General features: G+C 37.3%; 1 protein-coding gene across 4 annotated transcripts in view; it reads left to right on the top strand.

Moving 5' to 3' along the window:
* Window positions 1-25,187, top strand: part of RAPGEF2 (Rap guanine nucleotide exchange factor 2) — a 180,842-nt gene that overhangs the window by 75,792 nt on the left and 79,863 nt on the right. For all 4 annotated transcript variants that reach the window (XM_084286452.1, XM_084286451.1, XM_084286449.1 and 1 more), the window contains 2 exons: window positions 18,124-18,199; window positions 20,679-20,846. In XM_084286452.1, the coding sequence (XP_084142578.1) occupies window positions 18,124-18,199; window positions 20,679-20,846 (244 nt within the window). The remainder of the gene's footprint in view (window positions 1-18,123; window positions 18,200-20,678; window positions 20,847-25,187) is intronic.

Raw genomic sequence — 25,187 nt, 5'->3', positions numbered from 1 at the left:
ATATTTGATGTGCCATCAAACAGCACAGTATATGCTAAAGGTGCAAAATTGGTTATTGTAAAAAATAGCACAACAACAGATTATAGGATCCCTGCTGTTGGCAGATGGAAGAAAATTGTCCCATATGTCATCTCTAAAGGAAAAAAAAAAAAGCTGGCAGAAAGTGCTACCTTTAGATGCCAGGAGAAGGGATACATGATATCTGAATTAATTTAGGGTGGTTGCATATAGTCTGTCACAGGAATCCTCTGTTCCTTTGAAATGCAGCAGTAGTTGTGCTTCAGGCGTTTTTTGACATTCGATAAGAGGTGAAATTTTATAAGATAAACAATGAGCTTGTGATTCTTCCTGGGAGAATGAACAGAAAAGTGCAGATCCTGTCTAAGAAAAGCATTCAAGGATTGTTTGCCTGGACAAATGGAGAAACGTTATCTGGGACAGTGTCTCAGTCTAAATCAGAGATTTCATATTGGTGAATTTCAAGTATAGAATGTGGCTTTACAGAGTTCTATAATTGTGGATGGAGTCAAGTAGCTGCCAAAGCCGGTATCTTGGGAAGCAAATCCAAGAGAGATGATTTGTTAATTAACAAAGATAGCATAACAAGTCCATGAAAGGAAAATTAAGGATCTTGAATTTAATGATGTGAGATAAAGTATGACTGGAGAGCAAAAACAGTCGTTCTAGTAAGAGGATTCACTCAGCAGAGAGGTTATGGTTATTAAGAGGATAGATGAGGGCCTTATTTAAATTCAGTACAAAGCTTGTCAGGATTTTTTACATTGTGAATGGGTAAGCTGCAGTATCTGGGCCTTGGACCTATCCATGAAGAAGAAAATTGGGGAAAGTGAGAGAGGGCTTAAATCAGGTTAAATTTCTGACTTGGAATATTGGTGGGTCATAAATGATTTTTAGTTTCTAAAGCAAAGGCTTGAGAAGAAAACAACTGTTCAGCTTTACTTACGTGTGTAGTGAATTGCTCTTAAGGAAATAGTAAGCTGCTCAGTTATTGGGATTGGGTACAGAAGACAGATTAACAATGATGTATGAGATAACCTAAAGGGGTTTGTACACAGCGGAAGGCGCTAACATCAAATTTTTATGGTGCTGTAGTAAAAAGGGGGTGAGACCTTCTCAAAAGGTTGCTGATGAGAAAGAACTAGTAGGGAAATACTTTGAAATCTAAAGAGTAGGGTCAAAAGTAGGCAAAAGGCAGTTACTGGATAACAGTTTACTTAAACTGACCTTCTACACATACACAGGAATAACTGAAGAGCCTTTTTGATTATTGTGTCATTTGGGAGTCTTGATGTGTTTTTCTGCTCTTTCAAAACAAAGCAAAAACTCTACAATAACAAAAAACAAACCCATGAATTTGCTGCATTCTGCTAAATGCATCAAATTCTCATGAGTTATTGACCTCAGGTAATAGGAAGGGACATAAATATTGTGTTGTTTGGCCAAAGCAATGTCACTTGAATAAGCTTACTGTAAATTCTTATTTAGACTTAACATTTTTTTCATCTCTTTCATCTTTGTCAGCTGAGAAAGCTGCTAGGAAATAATTTTGCAACATGTGCAGCTGTGAGTAAGAGAGGAGGATGGAGCTGAGGAGAGGCTGTGTAGGAGCAGAAAGCATGTTCTTCTCCACTAAATCCGAGTGACTCAGAAAACTCTTGTTCCTTAAACTACTTTTCCAAGATATCAGTTTAATTGGTACACCCTCTCCCCCAGCCCCTCCCATCTCCAAGCCTCTTACCATCCAAAACCCATAATTTTTTCCTACTTCAGAACTATCCTCTCATCTCTGCAGCCTGCCCTGCACTCCTGCAGTAAATCCCTTTGCCTGCGTTCCTCAGGTCATGTCCTGCCTGCCCAGGAAGGACCTCGTGGGGTGCCAAGGGCTTGTTCAGACGGCAGGTATCCCCCTTACCTGCCCCTGCCATAGCCCATCTTAGGCTGTGCTGGCATCCTTTAATCCCGTCTCTTAAGTACCAGCCACAGATACCTTTCCTTCCTCCTCAGAAGAAGCATTTAAGCCTTGATAGGAGGCTGTTTTCTGAAGAAAAAGCTTTGCTGCTAATAACTTACTCAGGGAGTGCCGAGGTCAGAAGCCTGAAGATGTACAGCAGCCCTACACCAGCAGGACCCATTCTGATGGTTTGGTCAAGCTTAGTCTTTGCTGAATGATGGGTGGGCAGTAGCTGGTGAAATTTAAAATAAATAAAAAGTGGTCCCTGCCCCATCTTCAATGAGTAATGTATCGAGAGAACATGCCATGTTTGGTTGGATTTCACTCTTAACATGTGTCTGTACGAGCCAGAGTGAAAGTAGTGCCTGGTTAGGGTAATTCAAATAGCCCTAGCAAATACATCAGCCTAAAATCACAGAGGTGTTTTCTCAGTCCTATGCTGAATCCCATCCTGCTGTTAACTTCAAGGCTGTTGGCATTTCAGCCTTTAAGGAAGAGGATGAAGTGCTGTCTTCAGATCTATAGCTGAAACTTTGAAGTACTTCAGTGCATTGAACTGCACATGCTCAGCACATTATTTACATTTGGGGCCTCTGTTAGCTAATATAGCTGCATTAGCTTCAGATATAGCATCCCGAGGCTCATTGGTAGATAACGCTGGTAATACTGTTTTGTGTATTTTTCATGCATTTTGTGTCAGTTGACCTTATTTTTTTTTTTTTTGATGTTGTTGTTTCCAAATCCTCTGTAAACAGCACACAGAATTCTTCGGGGAGAGGGAGGCGATGACTAGGGCTTGCAAACAGATAACTTACAGCTGTGAAGAAGAGTATCTTAAAAAAAAATAAATAGAAGAAAATTCAAACAGCCTAAAATCATACGAAATGACCGTCCCTTTGCTTTCCCATTCACGGCACAAAGAATAATACAGCACTCCAAAAATAACCAGCTCTGTAATGTACTTTATGCAGTCAAATAGCTGCTAGTTGAAACAGTTTAAAAAGAGCAGCACAGCTGCCAATTTTGCTGAAGTTATATAATTTACTGGGTGACTTATAAAACTACTTGCAACTAGCTTCTTGACAAGTCTTTAATTTAGAGTGTTTTTTTCTTTCTTTTTAAGTTGTTCAGGATAGAATACATGATGTCCTGAACTGAGTAATTTGTTTGGGGAATTTTCACGTCTAAACAATGTCTGTTTCGTGAAAATAGTTCCAAGTAAATCGCTTTATTTGCCTATTGTAATATAGCTTTAGCTGTATTTGTTCCAATGCCAAGCTAGCAAATCGTGTTCATAAGGGCTGGATTTCATTCAGTTAATGTCTTATTTTGGGAAAACATACAATTCGGAGTTCTAAAGAATTCTGACCTTAACAGTTAAGCTGCCATACTTGTGGTTAAATAAAGTAAAGCTTAATCTTGTTCTCGTATTTAACTTCTGTACATTGCAACAGTGAATTTTATTCTGACAGCTTCATGTGAGGAAGACATTCCCTGCATATTTTGCTTTTACAATTTTTCATACCACTTTTATTAATTTTTTAAATTAAACATACCAAGCAAATATTAATTAAATTAAACGTTCCTTAACTGCCCCCTCCCACCATGACCACCAAACTAGAATGAATTGGCACTTTTTCCTCTCACCACTTTCTCTGAGCTTCTGTGCCCTGAAGCATTTCACATGGTAGAACAAGGTTTATGTATTAAGTCCAAAAAATAAATGAGCAGAAATTACAGTTCTCTGAAGGTTGTCCTGGCTTTCCTGTGTCTTCACATGGTCACTGTCAGCAGTAACGTGACAGTCCCTCAAAATATCTTTGGAATTGCCTCCAGCATCTCTAGGTCAGCTCCATGCTCTCATCACACTTGCTCAGCTGTTCACACTTCCTGTGTAGTTTTTGTTCCAGGACTTTGCTTCTAGTGGAAGTTTTTACCACAGTCCTTCATCTTTTTGATTTGGAACAAACGTATTTCCTAGATTTCCCAAAACTAGCCTCATGCTTCCACATGGCCTCCACAGCTGGAGGACGTAGCTGACTCTTAGCAGCTAAAAAACCCACAGAATTGCTGGACAGATTTTTCTCAGGGAAATTTGCTCTGGTGCTTGGGTTTTTATGCCTCTCTCCCAGAAGTCTTCAGAGACTGAAGTCCCCACTCTTCAGTTGCTGCAGCTTCTTCTTTTCTTTCCTTACTGCCACAGCTACCCCGTTCTCTCACACTTTAACATAAGGCAATAGGAAGCTGTGCTCCTTTTTGCAAGCTTACCAGTCCTACATATGAACAATCATTTAAGCTTTTTCTTCTGACTAAAATATTAAGTTTTCAAGTTGAGAAAACATTTTTTTTTTTTTCTCTCTCCAAAATTAAAAAGGATGTATCTATTTGAATATGGATGATTTAGCCCTCTAGTCTTTCCTATAGTAAAACAACTTATAAATGGAATATAGTATCAAGTTCTACTGGAGAGCCGAAGAAGAAATTATGGACTTGCTTCGAATCTGTTTAAAGCAATAGGAAAATTCAATTTGTGCAGAAGTGCTTATCAGTTTACATTATGAATGGTTCGTGATGCATGCTAGCTTACCTCTTCTACTTCAGGTTTCTTCTAATTCAGGCTGGTGGTAGTGAAACATGGTTTTAACTTTATTGCACTTGATAGGTTTATTTAAAAAACAAAAAATCAAATATGAGCTTCATGACTTGTTAAATAGCTTTATTAGTCAGTGGAAATACAACTATTGGAGGCTATAGTATTTATAAAACTTACTTGACAACAAAAGGGCATGGACCTGGAAATGTTTTTTTCCATTACAAAAAAATAACTAAAAATGTTGGTATTTTTTGTCTGCATCTCTCCTTTCTTAGGTAGAGAATATAACTTTCTTGTCATTCTTTCAAGAATGATAAGGTAGCATTTTAGCCTTCTGTTTTGTTTGTAACCATCTTTCAAATGGAAGAAAAAGTTAATTGGGAAGAGCGCAACTTTAATATTAAAGTACTCTTGCCCAAATAATAAAGATTGACACTTTGGTAGTATGTGTATGCTAATATCTTTATACTAATATCTTTGTACTAACAAATTTGCAAGTCGTTGTTTATTAATAATTGCTGCGGCTTATGAGAACTTGGAATGAAACTCGTGATTTGTCTGAAAGACAGTGAGCAGCGTATACAAATACTTAAACCAAGATACTTTTTGCATTTAACTGAAGAGATGATTTTGCCCTGAGAAGGAGACAGTTTTTGAAGGAAGGAAATAAAAAGATTTGAGGGAGTTGTACTTTTGGCAACTGCTGTTTCAGTAATCTAACCTACTCAGGGAATTGATACAGAGCTGTGTGGAGCTTGTTGAACTTTTTCCTGTTTCCGAGTTTTGCTTATGGCTAAGCATTTTACAGCATCATGGTGAAAACACAAAGAGCATGCATTGGAACTTTATAACGAAAGATCGTAGTCCAGGTTATGCTTTTGAATCTGTTTAGGAAATTACTTGAAAATGAATGATTTGGATTTAGTTTGATTTATATAAAGTATAATTTTTGTTAGTTTGTGCTGCTAGATTTTCCTGTAACCTGATTGTTGCGTTGTTATTTCTGTATCCAGCTAATGCTGCTCTGAAGCCATGTTCATGACTTACCTGAAAGGCTGGGGGAAAGGTATTGGTGTGGGCTGACAGCCAGTGCTGTGTTTTCTGCCTGGTTTGAATGACTAGGTTCAGCATTTCAGTCCATCAACTGAAATTAGGATGTGGAGGAGATTGATCTCATGGTTTCATCCAGGGCAGACTGAGCTCATAAGCTGAAGAAAAGTTGGAAGTCGTAGTGGAGATGTCTATTTATGGATGAGTGTATATCTACCGTGAATTACTCACAATGGATTTTATATCGACAACTGTTTTGTGCAATCTGCATCAATCTAAAAGTCTGTGTATGTCCTTTTGGATGATGATGTTTATTGTTGAAAACACAGGATTAAATCGCAGCTCATGTGACTGTAATTACTTTGGGACTCAAAAGTCCTGGAGAATAATGAAGTTTGGGTGCAAGAAGAAACACTTCATTGGGAGTGCCTGGGCTGGCCATCTACACTGGATGTTTGTCTCCGGTTGGTATCGTGTTGCCAGTAAAGCCTGGAGCTCGCTAATGGGTGGCATTGCTGTCTTCACCCTGTGGTGCTGGAGGGGCTGGAGCTGCCAAGGGTCTGTCCCTGAGCTCAGCTCCCTCAGGGCCAGCTAGCAGGGAGGATATTTGGGGAGGCTGTCAATCTGTCTCAGTCTGGCCTCCTCCTTTAGACCAAGCTACAGTCAACTCTGGTCATATCTGAATTAGCTGAGCCATGAACTTCGCTGGGTCTTGTATTCTCCTGTCATATGCTGCTTCAGCAAAGTTGTAATGCAGGGCATGTGCTACTTGTACCAGCAATGTCATTTAAAACTATCCTTCCTGTTTGCAGATTTTAAAATTGTGAATACTGAATGTTTTTTACAGCTAAATGAGTTTGGTATTACGTACGTTTTGCTTTATCCCACCCGTCTCCTGTTCTGCTGAATAATTTAGAGCTCATTGAGGCTTGAAATTGGTCACTTTCCAAGTGTGCTGCTGGTATCTGAGGTGTTGGGAAATAGCAGAGGAGACAGTTCCAAAATGATGAGATTGGGTGGTGTCTGGCCTTGTTCCTGTCAAAACAATTATTTCAATGCTACTGGAGTTCTGTTCTCGCACAACTGATAAAAATGTTAAGGGACTTAATCTATTACGTTGGCATCCTTTGAAAATAAAAATAGAAAGTCAGTGCAGTGGGGTTAGTGCTACCAGGCTTTCTTCCAAGTTTCTAATAAGGAGAGGAGAAGGTAACAAAAGCAGAAAGAGTCAAATGACCTGAATAACTTTTAAGGGAGCCTGACTACTTCTAATTCCTGTTAAGGTGCAGTGGGTTTTCATGGGTGGAAGTAGAGCTAGGAGAGAAGGAAACTTCAGAAGCCCTCACAAGCTGACAGATGCTGGCTTTTTACTAGTTTCTGGGTGTATATCCTATAGCCACATGTCTCTTTCCATACAAAAGACCTGAATGATGGACTTGAGAGGTTCCGGATCATCTGCTGATGCTCACATGCATTAGTGGAATGATCAGAACAACTTCAAGTACTTTCTGTCGGAAAGAGACCATTAACTGATGATGATCTACAACTTGTAGATTCAAGAGTCCTTGTTCTGGTCCAATTTTTCATTGCTTCGCACACTATAATCGTAAGATAAGTCAAGATGGCATTTCTTGCCACTGTTCCTGCATTTAAAAAAAAAAATAAATCAAAGTAGACTTTCCTTATATTGTGCTTTTTTTTTTTTTTTTTCATGTCAATTATGTCAGTCTTCCTTGGTGAGACCTCAACTGTAAAATTACTAAAAAGTTAAATGTATCAATGCTAGTAATAAGACGCTTAGGAATTTGTAACATGGAGCATAAAAGCAAATTATATAATAGTGTAAATTTAAACATAGTGAGTCCCCTGTCAGTGAACAAATAGAAGTTATTTTTGGACTGTCTGTATAGAATAAGCACAGTCTAAGTGTTCAGTATGGGTTATAGTCAAAGATGAAGAAAAATGATCTAAGACTAGATGGATAATAGAATTTTTCTGTATAAGTGTATTTGGTAAGTGAATGGATTTTAAGGAAAAAAATAAATGAAAGAAACAGAGGTGTTTAACAGACTGGAGATAGTCTTTTGGCAGGAGGAAAGCATAGGAAAGGAGAGAATCCTGAAGATATCTGATAGCAGATATCACAGATATATTTCCTTTGTGAATGATACCAACACACACATCCCATTTGTTAAATGTTGAAAAGTTGCAGTTAAAATTTTGGCTATTCACTGTTTGAAAACTATGTGGAAATTGTGATTTTTGCTTTTTTTGTTGGGAACATTTAGAATGCTCTGTAGGATAAATGGGGGAAACGTTCATTCCACTGAGAACTTGTTTTTCTTGAAGACGGACATATTGTAGAAAAATTTAGGTGGACTTTGGTTGATGCCTGTTCTCTAAAATGTGTTAAAATGTAGACTGCCATACCTGGGTTTTTGCTACTGTGTATGTTTCTAATTGGATCTTTCAGAAGAAAACTCGTGCTTTTTCATAACTTCTATTGCAGCTGGTGAGGTGACATACTTTGCAATCCTTTCCTAATGATAACTACTGCTTAAAAAATTGAGTTGAAATACAAACCTTCAAAATATCAAAGCATTCAGTTGCTTGAGAAACCTGCATTTTGCGGGTAAAAGAGACCTGATGTTTTTTATGTGCTATCAGGGTCTCTGGGCAAGATCAAAGAGTATAATGAACTGAGAAGTTGTCTGGTCATTGCTTGCCCAAAAGGAAAGACAAAGTGAACTGTATAGAAATAACATGAAAAATGCCAAAGAGTGAGAAGGATACTGCTTGGAGAGAGAGAGCTAAGTGTACTGGAGAGCAGGAAGGCAATGATGCTGGCCTAGGTATGCTATGGTGGGAAAAAGACTGTCTTCAGCAGCACAGTGAAGTTTTCACAGCAACATTCACAAACTAGAGAGGTCTTTTTTAAATCCTGAAATTAGACATAATTTATTACTATTGAACTGTTGCTATATATTAAAAAAAAAAAAAAAAAAAAAGCACCACCTACAGAATTGAAGACTATACGTTGTGTACTCTGTGGAAAGTCAAGGGGTACCTTGGAATTCCTGTTGTGCTTACAAGTGCAAGACTCACAAGTTAGTTATATTTTTAGACATACTTGTGTATATTTTTATGTATACACAGATATAATATATAGATAAATATACCCAAGTATATTTTATGAAATATCCAAGAAAACTCTTGATGGAAGTCCAACATGTTTGTGTTACGGGATGGCTGTGGCTGTTGGGGTGTGTATGGGTAAGAGCCTTTACTTTGATTCATTTGGAGCTCGAATATGTGATCTATAATTCTATATATTTGTCGTTGGAGGAGAATAAACTTGATAAGATGAAGTAGTGACTTAAATACTTGCAGGACTGAAGCAACAGAAAGCTGAAAGTAATCAATAGGAGTATTTAGATTATTAGCATGATCCTTCTACTGTAATTCTTCTACAAATAGTGATTTTAACAAAATGTTATTTAGTACCATAGAAGACTTCATAAATGCATGAGAGTTTTCATTCCAAGGTAATGCTAAGTTTCAAATGCTGCCAAAAATAAATCCAGGCACACTAGACATAATATAAAGTGCTAAATGAGCAATAACTTATTTTCGAATTGTAATCTAAATAACTAAAACAAAATTGTCACTTTTGTTTTATTTTTTTTAGCTTGTTTATTCATTTAAAGTTATAGGTCGCCTATTACAAAGATATCTTGAATGCATCTGCGTTGTACTAGTAAGATTTATGGGAACTAGTTATTGAGGTCATGAATTTAGCTCTCCATGTGAATGAATTGATTGTATTGAATGAATTAGGCATATAAGTGAGGGTGAAAAGTGTCACTATGTATGGTCTTATTTTTACTACTGAAGAACCAAATGGCATGTCAAGTTGCTCATTTTTTATTTTTTTTTTAAAGATGACAGTTTCTAGCACCTTAATTGTGAAATCTATAAGGAGACATAAATGGCTTACTAAATATTTTACAAGGTAAGGAAAAAAAAAAATCTATTCTTGTAGTATAGAACATCTAAAGGCTTTGTATGAGGCTGGAAAAATACTTCTCTGTTTTAATGAATTTCATGAATGTTAATTAGCCAAACTGTTCTGACAAGGTCTTGCCTCTTAAGTAGTGTTCTCCTATAGCTTCTCATTCTTTGAGACTATTATATAGATCTTGTGATGTCACAGCTGTCTTCATGGCAACACAGACGTCATTAAGATGAAGTATAAACAAAGCAGCCTTTGTTCAAACCATTCATTAAAATATATATATTTTTAAATTACAGAATTAAAAAAAAAATCAGGTTAAAAAAAAACAACACTCTAATCTTTGAATGTTTTCCAGGACAAAGTAATACGAGGTCTTCTAATCTAAAAATAAAATAAGGATTTTTTTTTTTTTTTCCAAAGGGAGAACTTTTCTGTTAACTGCTCTGATGAGGTAACAGCCTTCTCACTTTCTGTATTACAGATGCCGCAAAGTTGAACTGCTACAGCAAGTACAGATACATAAATGCCCTTCTCTTGTTAGTGTGTATATGAAAGGGTCATAAAAAAAAACAAAAACAAATGCTAAGTGGTATTCCGGTCTGAGAAGTGTTTGTGATCACCTGCTGCTATAAAGACCCTAAACATCTACCATCATCTACAGCAAACCTGTGAAACAATATAGGATTCTTTGCAGCACTTCAGGGAATTTCAGATTGGATTTTTAACCATTTCAGCTTAACTTTAGTTTTAAGGTAGCATTATAGAAACCTAAAGTGAAAAGCAACAAATTCAAAATTTGTGATTTGAAATCACAACCATGCTCAATCTAATAACTGGGTAGGATTTTAAAACTAGGCATGCTTTTAAAAATAGTAATCTGTACTAAATTATATGAAATTCATCCTAAGGCGTATGTTTGGGGATTGACTAAAGGGGTTTTCCCTGGAAGCAAACATTCAGAATCTATCTAATTTCCACTTATTCCCTGTGGGTTTTCAGGAACTTCTTTTGAAGTGCTCTCAGTAGTCAGCTGTACTTTACCAGGTTAATGCTACCTCTGATCTGGGTTGTATGTGCATAATAAATAAATAAATGTTACTCTATTATGTAGGTAAAGTCTGTCATCTGCAAGGATGTTGACTAAACATATTCAGAATACTAAAAGTCAGTAAAATTTTCAGCTTGTTCAAATTAAACTTCACTCAGTTTCAGTGGGAATTGTTTAGAGCATTAATATGCTTTAAATGTCCTACATCAGCTACTTCACACTGCTTGGCACCCTCTGTAGGACTGGCTGGGTTCATCCCTGCTTGACACCTCGCTGCTGCAGCACCAGGGTTGCTTACCTTGATACCACGATTCCTCTGCCACCACAGACAGCTGGTAATCTGTGTCTCAGACAGAGCAAAGAGCTGCAGTGATGCTTGAGGCTTTTTTCCTTTCTTCTGAGTACCCCAGACACTGAAGTGGCATGTACTTAGCTCTGGCGTAGCGAGTCCCTTCACTGATACAGGAGCTGTGGTATCTGAGACTGTAAACATCGGAGTTATCACATGACACTGGAGAAGTCTAATCATCGTTATCCGTACTGTGTAGTGAGCTCATGTCTGCAGGATTTGAAAACGGTGACAGGTCTGCAAATGCCTTTTCAGCTCATTGCAGTTGCCAACATCTCAATTTTCCTTTCATCTGGAAAGCATTTCTGTAAAGAAGGTATTTGAACCTACTGAAAAAGAGCCATAAATGTAATAATAACTGAATCTGTTATTAATCTGAGAATCTGTTGGTTTTGATATGCAAATGACCATCACACTTTAAAATAATATTTAACACAGGAGCAACTTGGGGCTTCACTTTTACATACTTGCTTGCTTATAAAAGATGGGCTCTAATTGCAGTGATAATCAGAGAAGTCAGCCTATATTATACAGGAGTTCAAATGATAAGATAATGATCGTATCTGTCTTTCAGTTGACAAATCTGTGCTTTCATGGCTTCCAGTGTGCAGCTGTAACTGTGGGGAAGCCCAGCGCTGCCTTCCCTGCCAGCAGAGTGCTGCTCCCAGAGCTGCTCTGCATGCATGAAAGGCTCTGCCTCTTTTCCAAGGGGTCAGAAGCTGGCCATGCCAAATTTAGTTTCCTTCAGAACACTTAAGTGCTCCCCTAGGGATGACTTGTGCATGTATGTGCCCTTCTAAATCATAACTTTTTTTTTTTCCCCTCTTCATCCCTGGCAAGGGAGAATTGAGTGGAGGAACCGGACTGGGTTTCATCTCATCTAACATGCTGATGTGTGAAACCCAGCTAAACCTAGGAAGGTTTGAATAAGCTATTAAAAGGGTGCTGATTTTTAAATTCTGGACAAATAAAAACCAGTAGTGGTTTTAATTTGGGGGGGAGGAGGGGAAGGTGGGAGAACTTGTCTGAATCCCTTACTGTCTTGCTACGTGACAGGTAGAAAATGGAGTCCCCATTTTTTTCCCCTGTCTAGACATCAAATAAATGCTGCTTATGATATTTCATCCAGGAATTTAGTGTGAATTTAGAACCAAATCGAACCTCTTGGCTTTGTGAGTCCAATGTTATTACATCAGGCTTTGACCTTGGGATTTGTCAGCTCAGCCACCCTGTCCGTGTTGGTGTCTGCATCACCGGAGAGCAGCTGACAGGTGGCAGCGAGCAGCTGCTGGTCCTGGTGAGGTTGCGGCGCTGGCAGGAGGGAAAACATGAAACTATAACAGTGTTTTGCACTTAAAAATGTGCTGGAGCACATCATGGCTGAAGTTGATGTAGTGGACCGTATAGATGACCACCATAATTTGTGGAGTTTTCTTTGTGAAATTTAGATATTGTTTCACTAACACAGGTAATTCATACATGAATTAATTATTACTGTAAGTTGATACAGGGTGAATATATATATATATATATATATATATGTAAAAAAGCTTATATGATGGGGAAAGAAATGAAAGTTTTATGTATCCTTTTTCAAGAATAGTTGTCACTAGTCAAACTGGGTTTTTCCTCTGACCAGTCTTTGGTCTCAAAAATAAAGGGAAGAAGGGTTTGTAGCTCAGAATCCTTCTCTTGGTGTTTGTAGTCAGTGGAGTTGTCTTCGGATTTTATGTCGCTTTTGATGAACGTGTTTACATTCCAGTGCCAAGAAATACTTTTCCATTTGGGAACTAGGCTGATGTGAAACCAGAAATGTGGAGGCCCAGTATGAGGGGACGACGGTGCTGGCTGCAGGATTACATCCTGCCTGGTAGCTGCCACCCTTCCCAAGAACATCAGAAGGAGCATCGGTGTGCATGCGAGGCCATCTGGGGACCTGGGGAATGGAGGGGTCAGGTCTGGAGAAAACTGCTTTGTTATCCATTGTCATGATAGCAGTAAAAAGGACGGGCAGGCAGAACAAGTCACCTTAAATACCGACGGGTTCTTGGCTGTCTGTACATGTAAGTCCTTATGAAAACTAATGTGGTATGTTTAGCTTTGGATGTTTCAGTTAATGGAAGTGCTTTTTATTTTTGAATTAGTAAACCTAATAAATTTGAAGGTTGATCTTAAATTATTCTTATTTTGCTGTTAGCCACTGGAATTTGTATTAATTGTAGTTTCATAATTGTAAAGGCTTTTTAATGAAAAATTAAAATGTAAACTTGGGAAGCACAGAAAGCCTTAGCTTTTGCTTGAAATTTGTCTTCTGTTAACCAGCACACTGTGAACTGTGTGTACACATCAGTCCTTTGTTGAGGCGTATGTCTTCAATATAACAAATGTACATAGTAAGGTATACTTATGGAGAAAGGAACTGGCACGCACAGTCAGTGTAAGTTTTATTTTAGAAAGCATGAGAATGGAAATGAAACTTCCATTGAAATGGAAATTCTGTGGATTAAGGCACCTGCTTTCAATATATATATATATATATATATATAAATTTTAATGATAATGAATTTATTCAGAGATCATGCTTTTGAATAGTCAAGCAGCAAATTAGACTTATGTTTTGTCAGTTGTTTTGGCTTTTGGCAATTATAGTTAGGGAGTAGTTGCTTGGGGAGAATATTTACCTTTTTAAGAGCCTTTTTTATCACCCACTTTCAAAATTGCTGTGCTGAGATTTATTATAGAAGCCTGTAAATAAAATTGGTTGGTATGTCTTTAAGTTTTTTTTTTTATGCAGATTTATATTCACATCATGCATCCAGTAGCTTTATGGGAAATAAAAGTAACTGTGATATAAAAGGACTCCAGAAGTGAAATTGCCTCCAGGACAGGTACTGAGGAGAGCATCTGTGAAGTTTAGCACTCAGGGGGCCTCAAGTCAGAACTTACGTGGTAGCAGGAAAGAAGTGTTGGAAGAACTGCTGCAAAACAACGTTCTTTGGGGAATTTAGGTGGGGCAGCAATATCCTAACTCAACAGCCTTCTGGCTGTCTAAATTACTGTTAACCTCTGCATCCCCTAATGACATCCACCATCACAAAGGTAACTTTAAACTGCTTTAACTTTCTTTGGTGAAATTATTATGAACATCACTGGGGTTCTGTCAGGTTCATCACTTATTTAGCTACAAATCAGCTAGCTGTTCTTAGGAGTTGAAATTAATAAGGCTTAGGTAGGATGATTTTATCTTTATGTAATAAGACAATTTTGATTTGAAATGATTTAAGGAATATGATACAGCCAGATGTGAAGTGCCTATGATGTAAAATGATATAGTGCATTTTAAACACAAAAAATGTGGTTTAACCTTAAGTTTCCTAATGAAATTAAATATTCATAATCGTAGTTCACACTACAGTAAGGAAAGAAGTAAATTTGTCAAATCTGTAGTCCTTTGAAATCAGCTAATGAGGGCTTTCTACATTTTACTTCACCTAGCGAGTGTTCCTGTTGACTACTTAGGTTTATCACCAAACATGCAGTCTAATTGATTTTATATGGTAAGTCTGGTCTAGCATCAAAATCTGGAGAGAACAGTACCTAGCAGCAGTTACTAAAACAGAGCTGCTATTGTGAAGATAACATCAGCCCTTCCACAAGCTTTGTTTGCTGCTCTTTCTTTGCCATATCCAGCACCCCTCGAGCTGGCTGGCTGACGCGCAGATACAGAGCAGTGACCGGCTTTGTGTGGCTCTGCCACTGAGCTGGCTGGATCTGCTTCTCACTTTCAAAGAGGTTCTGACTGCAAAACCTGTTAGTTTGGGTGCAGAACCATGAAGATGTGCTTACCCACATGGTTGCAGGCTGTTCAACCTGTGTAGGTCGTGGTCCATGCAGTGGCTGGTTACTGCGCCTGGGGGTTTTGAGCAAAGGAGCGTCACTGCTCTTTGATTTTTGCTTTTGTGCCAAGCTCTGACAGAATAATTTTGATAAAAACTTACTTTGATATCAGTCTTATGAACTGAAACAGTGGGATTGGCAGTGCTGTAGTATCCCAGCAGGATCCAGTATCCTCGAAGTTGCATGTCATCGCACGTTTGTGTGACTACGTGTAGTTACCCAAGTAGTGCTCTGTAACAGGTAGTGTGTAAACACTGGGATGGATGCCCTGCCACAGACAGAGCTGGACACTCGTGGAGTGTATAAAGTAGTGGGCAGCCACAAGAGATTGATTCCTCCTTTTCACTGGTTACGTGAGTTCCACGCTGATAATGTATTTTCAGTAGTAGGTTGAAAGTCATGGTGTTTAGCTGGTATGTTGTGTCTGGGCAGAGACCTGCAACACTTAAAATGTTCTCTGGCCTTGATTTACTTGTCTTCTTGCACGCAATACTTAGTAAAGTTTATGGTTTGTTTATAGTATGAAGGGCTTTGTGGTCTTTGGTCAAAGGTAGTATGGATGTGTGGTGCACTGTGTGCTCTGACAAGTGTTGTGGTGTTGTAGGAATCTGAGTGAAACAGCAATGACGTGGTTATTTGCTGCAAGACTTTGTGTGCTTCTGGAACAGGAGAGTTTTCTCTGATGCAGTAATTCAATGTGTGCCTTCTGTCATAATATGTTGGTTACCTGTTACATTGTGCAGAGGGTTAAAATTCAAACAAGTTGTTGGGAAGAGTAGAACAGGATGTCCCAAAATGCTACTTTTTCTTCCTACTCTTTTTGCTAAAGCCTGAAACTTTTGGATGGTAGCAGTGATTAGCAAAGTGCAGAAGTTTAAAGTTGATGCTTACAGACAACAATAGGAGAAGAGGAAACTGTCAGGGGGGAAGGTGTATATGTGTTTTCAGCTGAAATTGGTGTTTTCTGTGAGGCTAGAAAATGTGCTGGCAGAAACAATGTAGTAGCATGTTCTAGACTAAAATTAATGGCTGCAAGCAAAGAGGGAGTGAGCATCCGCAAGAAAAAAAAAAAAGTATTTCTATGGTTTTAGTTACAAAATCAAAAAAAAAAAAAGTGACTTCCTAATCTCCACTTTTATTTTACTTTTTATTCTGTTTTTCAATCAATGAGATGATTTACTTTCCCTTTTCTCTTCCCTCCCTTCCCCATGAGATTTTAAGGAAAAACTGTGCCTATGGATCAGGTTAATGACCAAGAAAATAAGTTTGTCACTTTTTCAGTGGTCTAATGAATCAAGATAATGGCTTCATTTTCTGCTATCTTTAAAAGTAGTTGAAATTCTATAAAATTCAAGATGTCATTGTAGAGTAGAGCACCCTGCGTTTTGTTGCTGGACTGTAGAAGGAAGCATGTGTTTGCCTCTAGGAAAATATGCATTTTGTTGAGAGACTTCTTTATTGACTGTTTCTTTTCAAGAGGCTTAGTATTCTGATTTTTTTTTCTATTGTAGAAGTCCCATGTACCATTAAATACGATTATTATTTTGATGAATAAGCACAGCTGGAATTTCTTTTCAATATCTGACTGCCTTATTTTTGAGCTATAAACGTGCTGTTGTCAAGAGATTAGCCTTTGGGGTAGTGAGTTAAATTGTTCATTTCCACTAATCGTCAGACGGGACAGACATGCAACTGGTTAGACATGCTCATCTGAATGGTGTATGAGCTTCTTCTGTTTTGCTTATTGTGAGAGATATATATATATATGTGTATATATATATGTATATATATATATATGTATATATATACATATAAATATTATATATACATATAATTTATATACATATATATATAAAAGTTACTCACTGACAGTTTAAGTACGTCATTGTGCCTGTGCGTTACATAATTGGTTAAAATTCAGATTGTAAAATCTTTGAGTCTGGTTTGTAATAACTGTCTCCTGAAGTTCTTCAAACCCTTTTCCTATGTCTTTTATCCTTGCATTCTCATTTATTTTTGTATGAAAAGACGGGTACCCACACACACTTACCCAATGTGGAAAGGAGTATGGATATGGGAGAATAAGAGGAAATAAAGTTGGCTTTTGAAAAGCCTGGGAAACTTTCAGAAGTTCAATACATAGCAAATAGCTCACTATCTGCCCTGAACGTAGGGATGAGCTGAAGTCGTGCCCAGAGAGCTGTACATGGGAAGGTTTCCCATGCCTGCTGCAGTGCCGGGTTGAAGAAAGGGAGAGGCTAAGTAGTTAAGCTGGCTCTTAGAAAATTTCAGAGCAGGTTTGTAAGGGCAGTCTACAACTGAATTACCATGTTGCCTATCGTCTTGGCTGCAACAGGAGAGGTCTGAGTTAGCCAGGTGCAGAGGGATAGGGAAAAGCACACACTCTAGAAACAAACTTCAGCTGGTTATCTTTTCCTCCACCCTGACTGCATATCTAGCACAGGAGGGCTTGTATTTCACTGAATTATGTACTGGCTCTGCGCTGCACCTCTGCTGCTGCATTTAATGGATTCTTTGCGGTTGAGCCTGCAGAGAGAGAGACGTTCATTTAATAGAGGCAAGCACTTCAGAACTAGAAACTAAAATAGCTATTTTATCTTATTGGAAGCAAAAACATTATCATGCCTAATTGTTGCAGTAAGGTGGGAATATATAATGAAAGGCAGAACATACTTTTGCCCTCATCTAATCAATTTGGGAATATTCTTACATTCAGCATATTTATTTTCTTAATTTATTTTGAGTAAAAAGGACCTATTGATCAGGTCTTTTAGTTGATCAGTCTTTTTATTCTTCCCTTGGTGTGCTAGTTAGCTTTCTTTGTAGAAATGGAGATGGCTTAGGTAACTTAATACTGTAATGCCAGAAGAAGACACTAGACCAAACTGTCTAATGTAGTTCAGAATCATCCATGCATCTTAAGCACCCAGTACTTGACTGACACTTGCTTTAGTGCTAATGGAATTATTTAGCAGTTGCTCTTAGTAAACTATGTAAATCAAAAATACACTGGTGTCCGTGGGTAACAGTTGTGTAGGAGGACATGCACATGGAACTGCATTGTACAGAGGTATGTATATTCTTTCTATGCTTTATCATTTGTTTAAAATATAAATATGCCCATGGATTGCATTGTGGATCTGATTTCTGTTCTGATGGAGGTGTTTTTATTCTTCAGTTTTGGCAAGCGTTCTGCAGGAAGCTTCAGGCGTGGCTGTGAATGCATTGTTTTAGAGCCATCTGAAATGATTGTGGTAAGAATATTTTTTATCCAGTTTCTTTCTTTTTTTTTTTTTTTTTTTTTCAGAGTAGGATGTAATTTTACAGACCAGCTTTGGTAACACTTCAGTTTACAATAAAACTTACAGTCTTTTATTTTGCCATATGAGCTTTATAAATCTAAGATATCGTACATAACTTTCTTGCCTTTTCTTGCACGTATACTTCAATGGAGTGATAAAGGCATCTTTTTTTATACTGTTGTTACATTTGCTTTTGCAGTTTCCTTGTAAAACTGTAGTTTGCTTTTTGCTAGCAGAATAGTGGATTAGTTTTTTTTTTGTTTTTGTTTTTAATGCTGCCTCACTCATTGGTAAGTGTAAATGCTTTACAGTATTAAACTCTAGTTAGTTTAAATAATTGTTTGACTGAATTAAATTTATTTTCAAGTGTGAGGTTTTAGGAAACAGTTTGAATATTTTAAGGTACTGCCAACTTCTCTACATGAGTTATTTTGTTAGTGGTGTCTGCTGTAGTCCAGTGGCAGAACAGCATCCTTCCTTGAAGGCTCATGGGCTCATGATTTTTTAGTCCTCATTTGAGGGTCCATCATGTGAACAAATGCACAGTCAGTAAGCTGAATGCTTTTTGCTGTGTTGCTGAGATAGTGATCATTTCACAGTACTGGTGTGACAACTACTAAGCCATATATAGATCTTAGTTCAAATATAGACTGTGACATTAAACATTTTCCTAAAAAGTGACAGTTTTTATAAATCTTGGAGAAGCCCAGGAAGTTATAGTATAGCTTTAGGCTTACAGAAGAGAGAAGTTACTTAATTTTAACTCTTAAAAAGTACTTTAACTTCCCTTCTTGTAAATGCAGGCATGATTTTGTAGGTTCTAAGCACTTTGATCTCACTTTAAACAGATAAAGCTGTTTGTATAATGGTAGCTTTTTGTCACGTTTGGGTCATATCCCTCCTTCCAATTCTACCTCAGAAAACTATCTTATGAATTTAATTCAATACAGTGAGAGACATAGAAGGCAAGTGTGAGAAATGCAAATCACTTTTTCCTTATCCCTAAAGCTGTCGGCAATTCTACTTTGTTTAGAAGCGGCTAAATTATTCAACAGCAGCCCATTATTATCACCCTGTACTGGCCCCCTGATTTACCTTGCCAGCTTGTGTAACTGGTATCTGACCACAGGTCCAGGAAATGTCGTATTGTCCCAGGTTTGTTTTCTGGATGGAGGGGTACTACTTAGCTGGTGTAGTTATATGCACGTCTGCCTATCTTGTGCATTGCTACCTCAATAAGTTGTGAGGAAGAGGGATACAAAGAAGGGGCACATGGAAAGAAGCTGACTAAAGAGGAAGATAAAAGTAGGAAGCTTCTGTACAGACAGACACTGTTACCATCTCCTGGAAAACCAGAAACTGTATTTGTGTGTCCCCGTCATCCGTCCGTGTCTGTGTCCCCCCCCCCCCCCCCATTGTTATGCTGAAAATTATGTTTAGTGACATGAGCTGACAAATATCCACTTCTGGTGGATTCGTTGCAATATCTTGGGAGTTTTTGTCTATTTCTTTTCCGTATTGAAATATACCAAGGACCCTTGCTAGGTGCCTGAAACTCTTCTCTGCATCTTCAGAAATACAGTTTAACCCTGCAGAGTAGATCGGAACTGAAAAATGAGTTAACTGAATCCCATGTATAGCCAGTGCTGATTTTTTTTTTTTCTCATTTCCCTGTTAGTGTAGAGTAAGGTTTCTGTTAGTAGGATGAACACAGAAGAGATGGTCACTATCAGCCAAATTACTACAAAAAGATTGTTCTCTTTCAGGAAAACCAGAATTCTCAGTTCAAAAATTTCCTTTACAGTGTGCTACTGTGTAGTAGCTTAGGACTATGCCTTTTGAAGAATCTTAAAATTAGAAGCCTAGCTTTATATTAGCATATACCTAATTGTTATTTTTATTCTTCCTGCTCTTATTTTGAAATGATTTGGTTTTATGTAGATCCAGTCTGTTAGATTTGCTTTTTATATGCTCTCAAAATATTGAAGTAAATAATACTAAACAGTGCTGCCTACTGAAGAGCAAAGCCTTTGCCATATGATGGTTAGGAAAGATCCCAAGGGACAAACGTAAGTCAGTAGGAAAACTACCAAGTGCTGTCCCATACAAGTTTTCTTTTCAAAAATGTGGTGAAGTGTTTATATCTCTGCAAGAGAAGAATTGAGAGGGGAGGGAGGAAACATTTTTTCCAAAAATGGTCATACTCAGTGCTTCTGTTTGTAGCAATAATTTTTTTTTTTTTTTTTGTCCCTCTGGGCATTTGATTTTCTTTTTTGTTTTAGTAATGGCTTTGCTCTTTGCAATGCAGAAAATGCAAGAAACAGTGAACTGCCTTTTTTTTTTTTTTTCCATTTGAAATAGGATTTGTTTCTAACATGGAGGAACAGTTTTATTTCTTTTGGGAAATGACACTTTCTTGCATCTATTATAGGTTGATTATATGGATGAAAATGAAGAATATTTTCAGCGCCAAGCTTCTCATAGGCAATCTCGAAGGAGATTTAGGAAAATCAACCAAAAAGGGGAGCGACAAACAATTATTGATACTGTTGATCCTTATCCTGTGGGGAAGCCACCTCTACCTAGAGGCTACCATACGGTAAGCTGCCTGTATTTGTTTCACAACATAAACAGTAAAACTGTTGAAAATAAAAGTCAAAATGGCTATAAGTGCTGGTATTTTTGAAGATGGGTGTTTTTGCTGGGGAGTTTCCCCTTAAAATATTGTGAATTTGGCTCCATTGGCTTATGTCTTAGTTCTGAGTTGAAAGTGGTTTTTTTGACTGTGATTGTCATGCATTATTTCTTAGCATTCGAATCACTACTTGGAATTGTGAAAGAAACTGTGTTCTAATTTCTTTTTGATTATAGGTTTCAGCACAAATAGTGTACAGTGCTATTAGTCAGTTGATGAAGTGCTCATTCATGTATATGATAACAGTTGTTGCCTGAAAAGGACTGTACTGCGTTGCAGTAGACCAAATTCTTGGATTAGTTCTGTTATTTCTTCTTGGAATCCAGAACTTAATTGTCAAATTAACCTTTATTGATGGTCTGCCTCAAGAGCCTTTTATATACTTGGTTTCAGTGAGCTACATAGTCTCTCCTTCATCAGGGAGATCACTTGGTCATTTTACTTGCTTTCTTTTACACGTATTTTGAGTAATCTTATATATTGAAGGCTTGCAGGCTTTCTCTTGGGATCAAAATAATAATTGTTACTCTACAAAATGTTTTGTTACATAACTTTCAAATTGGGAAAAGCTCTCCTAGATTAATGTTTGGTATTGATTACAGATGTAAGCAAAGTACTGGAAAAGCTGTTTGTCTTTGACTCGCACTTGATTGCTTAAGCCCCCAAATCTGCAAGAACTGTAAAGGCATGGGCATAAATAACTTTGTGCATATTTAATCTCAGTGAGTTCATTTGGCTCAGTTTTGCACAATGTAAGCCACATGCATATAAATTTGCAGGATTAGAACTTTAGTTTCTAAAATACCTTCTCTGATCCAATGCAGAGTTGTAGGCTTTTTCCATTTTTCCTTTATCCTTATTCCTTGATTTGTTTGCCAGTTCCCTGTATATTCAATGTGTGTCTGTAAGTCTGTAGATGTTTGATTACATCTCCTGTTAATTATACAGGCTTTTCCTCATGAGTTGAATGATTACGTCTTATGCCAACAATTTGTTTTTTTGTTTATACAACAGCTTTTAATGGTTTAATTTTCAGTGCTGTTTTAATTGCTTCTAAATTTATTATGGATTGAGCCAGTTCACTTGGTTTGAAGATGAAACATCCTACTGATTTGTTTTTTGAAAAAATAAAAATGTGGAATTGTGCTTTGTAGGAGTTACAAGCACAGGAAGAATTTTTCTGTTGATGTTAGATGTGTAAAGAGCTTAGTAAGCCATTCTAGTGTGATTTTTTTTTTTTTATCTAATACGAAGGGTAATATTTAGATTACACACAGTGCCATTTGCATTGGTAGGTCCATGCCTGTTGTATAAATTTCACTTTAGGTATACATAATGAGTTTTTCCAAGTTTAACTTCAGTACTAAGAGCAAAAGCCCATTGTGTACCATTTTGTTGTGTGAGTTCATAATGATTTTGTGTATGTGTTGGCAAGTTCATTGCAGAGGGATTTCATATTGAGTTGGAAGAGATTGCCAAATAAACTGTAAAATTTGCAATAATTTCAGTCAAATGTTGCTTTAAAAATGTAATATGATGCATATGACTCACTCTGCTTTTTTTTCAAAGCAAATATTGAGTCAAACAAAACTCAAATGAGTTTTACAGTGTAGTAAAGACTGTCTCCATGCTGGCCCATTCCCTTCTATTTTTACAGTATTTGGTGATCTTATATACATTGTTCTCCCATTCACTTCTATTACCAATTCCTTTTCTATTGCTTCAACCACATGTGTTAAAGACTGCATTGTCTTTTCTCCCTTCCTATTTCCTGTCCCTTGACGTTATATTTTTTTAGTCTTAATTTTTGGAAAAATCAACTAAAGAAAGTGGATGTGTTGGAAACACATAGGAATTCAAAGCACGCTGTAGAACAGATCTTGAGGTCTTGTCACCCATCTATCCATTGGTCAGCATCTGTCAAGGTCTCATCTTCGGTTCTACTTCTGAATAATCTAAGCAGCATTAAAAATGTAAATGTACAGGTATTGCGGTAAATAATGACAAAGGGCAGACTGAAAATGGATGAATACAATGGATTTGTGTTCAGGTTTGCTCTTCATTGTGGATGGGTTCTGGTTTAGGTGTTAGATACGTGAGACTCAATACAGCTGCTTTGATAGCATTCTCAAAATTATCATCGAATGTGTAGTTTTCTTTTTTTGTTTTATTTTCTAATCTTTAGTTACTATGTAGTATGAACTTTTTGTTGATTAAATTATTAATACTTTATTTCCAGTAGTTTCTGAATGTTTTTCTTCAGAAAGTGTTTTCTGAGGAAAGTTTTATGAAAATGCAGAGGGAAGTATTAAACTATCTTAAGTGGAAATGCATGGCTGTGCTTTTCAAGAAGTTAAATGCAGTGCTCTTGGTTGTGGCATGGCTTTCTGCACACGAAGCCAACACGTAGGGGACAGCGGGCCCTCACTAACATGATTTTAACATTATCTTCATAGTGGTGGAATGTACTATGGCATGTCTGATAATGTTCATCTTTTCCTTTCCTCCTATATGGCATTCATTTCATTTTGGCTCACAGGAATGCACTAAACCTCAGGTATTGTAACTTACTGTGTATGGTCCAATAACAATGTACTTGTGGGTTTGCAGTGTGATGTGTTGATGCTGATGCAATGTTCTGGCTAAAAGTGCCTCCTAGCCTTTGCTTTGACGCTGGAGCAATTTCACTATAATATTCAAAACGTGGAGTAAGTGTGGAGTTTGGTGACAGCACAATACCTCTTGCCTAGCCTGTTTGACCTTTCTTCCTTGCTTTGCTGTCATGTGATTTAGCAAAAACAGATTAATAAGCAAAGGATACACATGAAATAGTGATTGACAGACATTTTACTTATGCATCTCTTCTATGACATAGAGGACTTAATCTTTGATTTCTGCTTCCAGAAATAAGGACCCTCGTAGCTGTTTTGTACCTTTGTCCCTAGAACAGGGAAATGGAGTGTGACAACATGAGCACAAAAATACATGCTTGCAAAAGTGACTAGTGCTTTTTTTTTTTTTTTTCTGGTGATGTGTACTGATGTGGTAAAAAGCAGTCAGATTTTATAGACTCCTACCGAAGTATAATGTGACCATTTTTTGAAAGGCTAAAGGACTGGGCACAGGCTTGCCAAGTTAAGGGAGGAAACTGTGCCCGAGTGAATAAAGTATTTTGGAATGGCACCAAAACACATAAAGTACAGTTTTGACTAACATCAGATCTCAAATGCAATCAAAGAAATTTGAGGATCTGAATCTCATCTTTGGCACTTAAATTGCATTTGTCCATGCCAAAATAAATAAATACTAAGCATCCACCAAATCCAACATTTGATAAGAATATGTCTTGTCAAGCTATTAAATGTCTCCACTGTTACGCATTGAGAAATTTCTTATGATGCAAAGAACTGAAAACAAAACTGTTTTCTTTACCTCCAGAATTCTTCCTTTCCCTCAAATATCACTTTGGTCAAATTTTCTGGTATTTAATTAGGAAAGATATTTACTTCAAAAGTTTCTTCCATATCACGTTGCTCAGTTAATTCCTTTGAATGACTTCAAAGGATTAGATTTCAATATGGTTCCAGTATCATAGGCATTGACTTCTGTGCTGAAACTCGTTGTTCAGTAAGTATGGTACCTTCTGTGTAGGAACTCAGTTCCTTGAGATCAGCATTCACCAGTTTTTCAGTGGAATGTGAGTCCATAAAACATTATGGCTAGTAGTGATAATGTACTCCTCAAGTTATGATACGAATTTGAAGTACTTCATAATGTTTTGATAATTTACCCTACAGCTTGAAGTTTGAAATAATGAGATTTCTAGCGGGGAAACTGGAAAATTGAAATCTGAAAATTGAGATTTCTAGGGAGAAGAAAATACAAACTTCATTATGTATTGAAATAACATGATGTCCTTTTTGACATCATTTTTACTTTGGTAAAATGTATTTGTTCTGATAAGTTCAGGCCAAGCTGTTTTTACTTGAATCTGGAAAACCTTGTTGAGATCTTTTTTGATAGAAAATAACTTTGTTGCTTGTTCTTACTGTATTTCAGAAACTGTTTTTAATAACATCTTCTGACTTAATAATAGGAATCGTATTTTAACTTTGAACGTGGATTGTCGTTTGCATGTACGTTTACTGAAGGCTATTTAACCCTGTTTGATTTAGCCTTGGTTCTGAGGGACTTGACTGAAAAGGGGGTGAGCCTGATCTCCTGAGAAACTGTAGCTTTCCTATT

Source organism: Netta rufina (genome assembly GCF_964035555.1).
Source record: "Netta rufina genome assembly, chromosome: 4".
Lineage (NCBI taxonomy): Eukaryota > Metazoa > Chordata > Aves > Anseriformes > Anatidae > Netta > Netta rufina.
The sequence above is the reverse complement of the archived record's forward strand: the minus strand, read 5'-3'. Positions and strand labels throughout refer to the sequence as shown.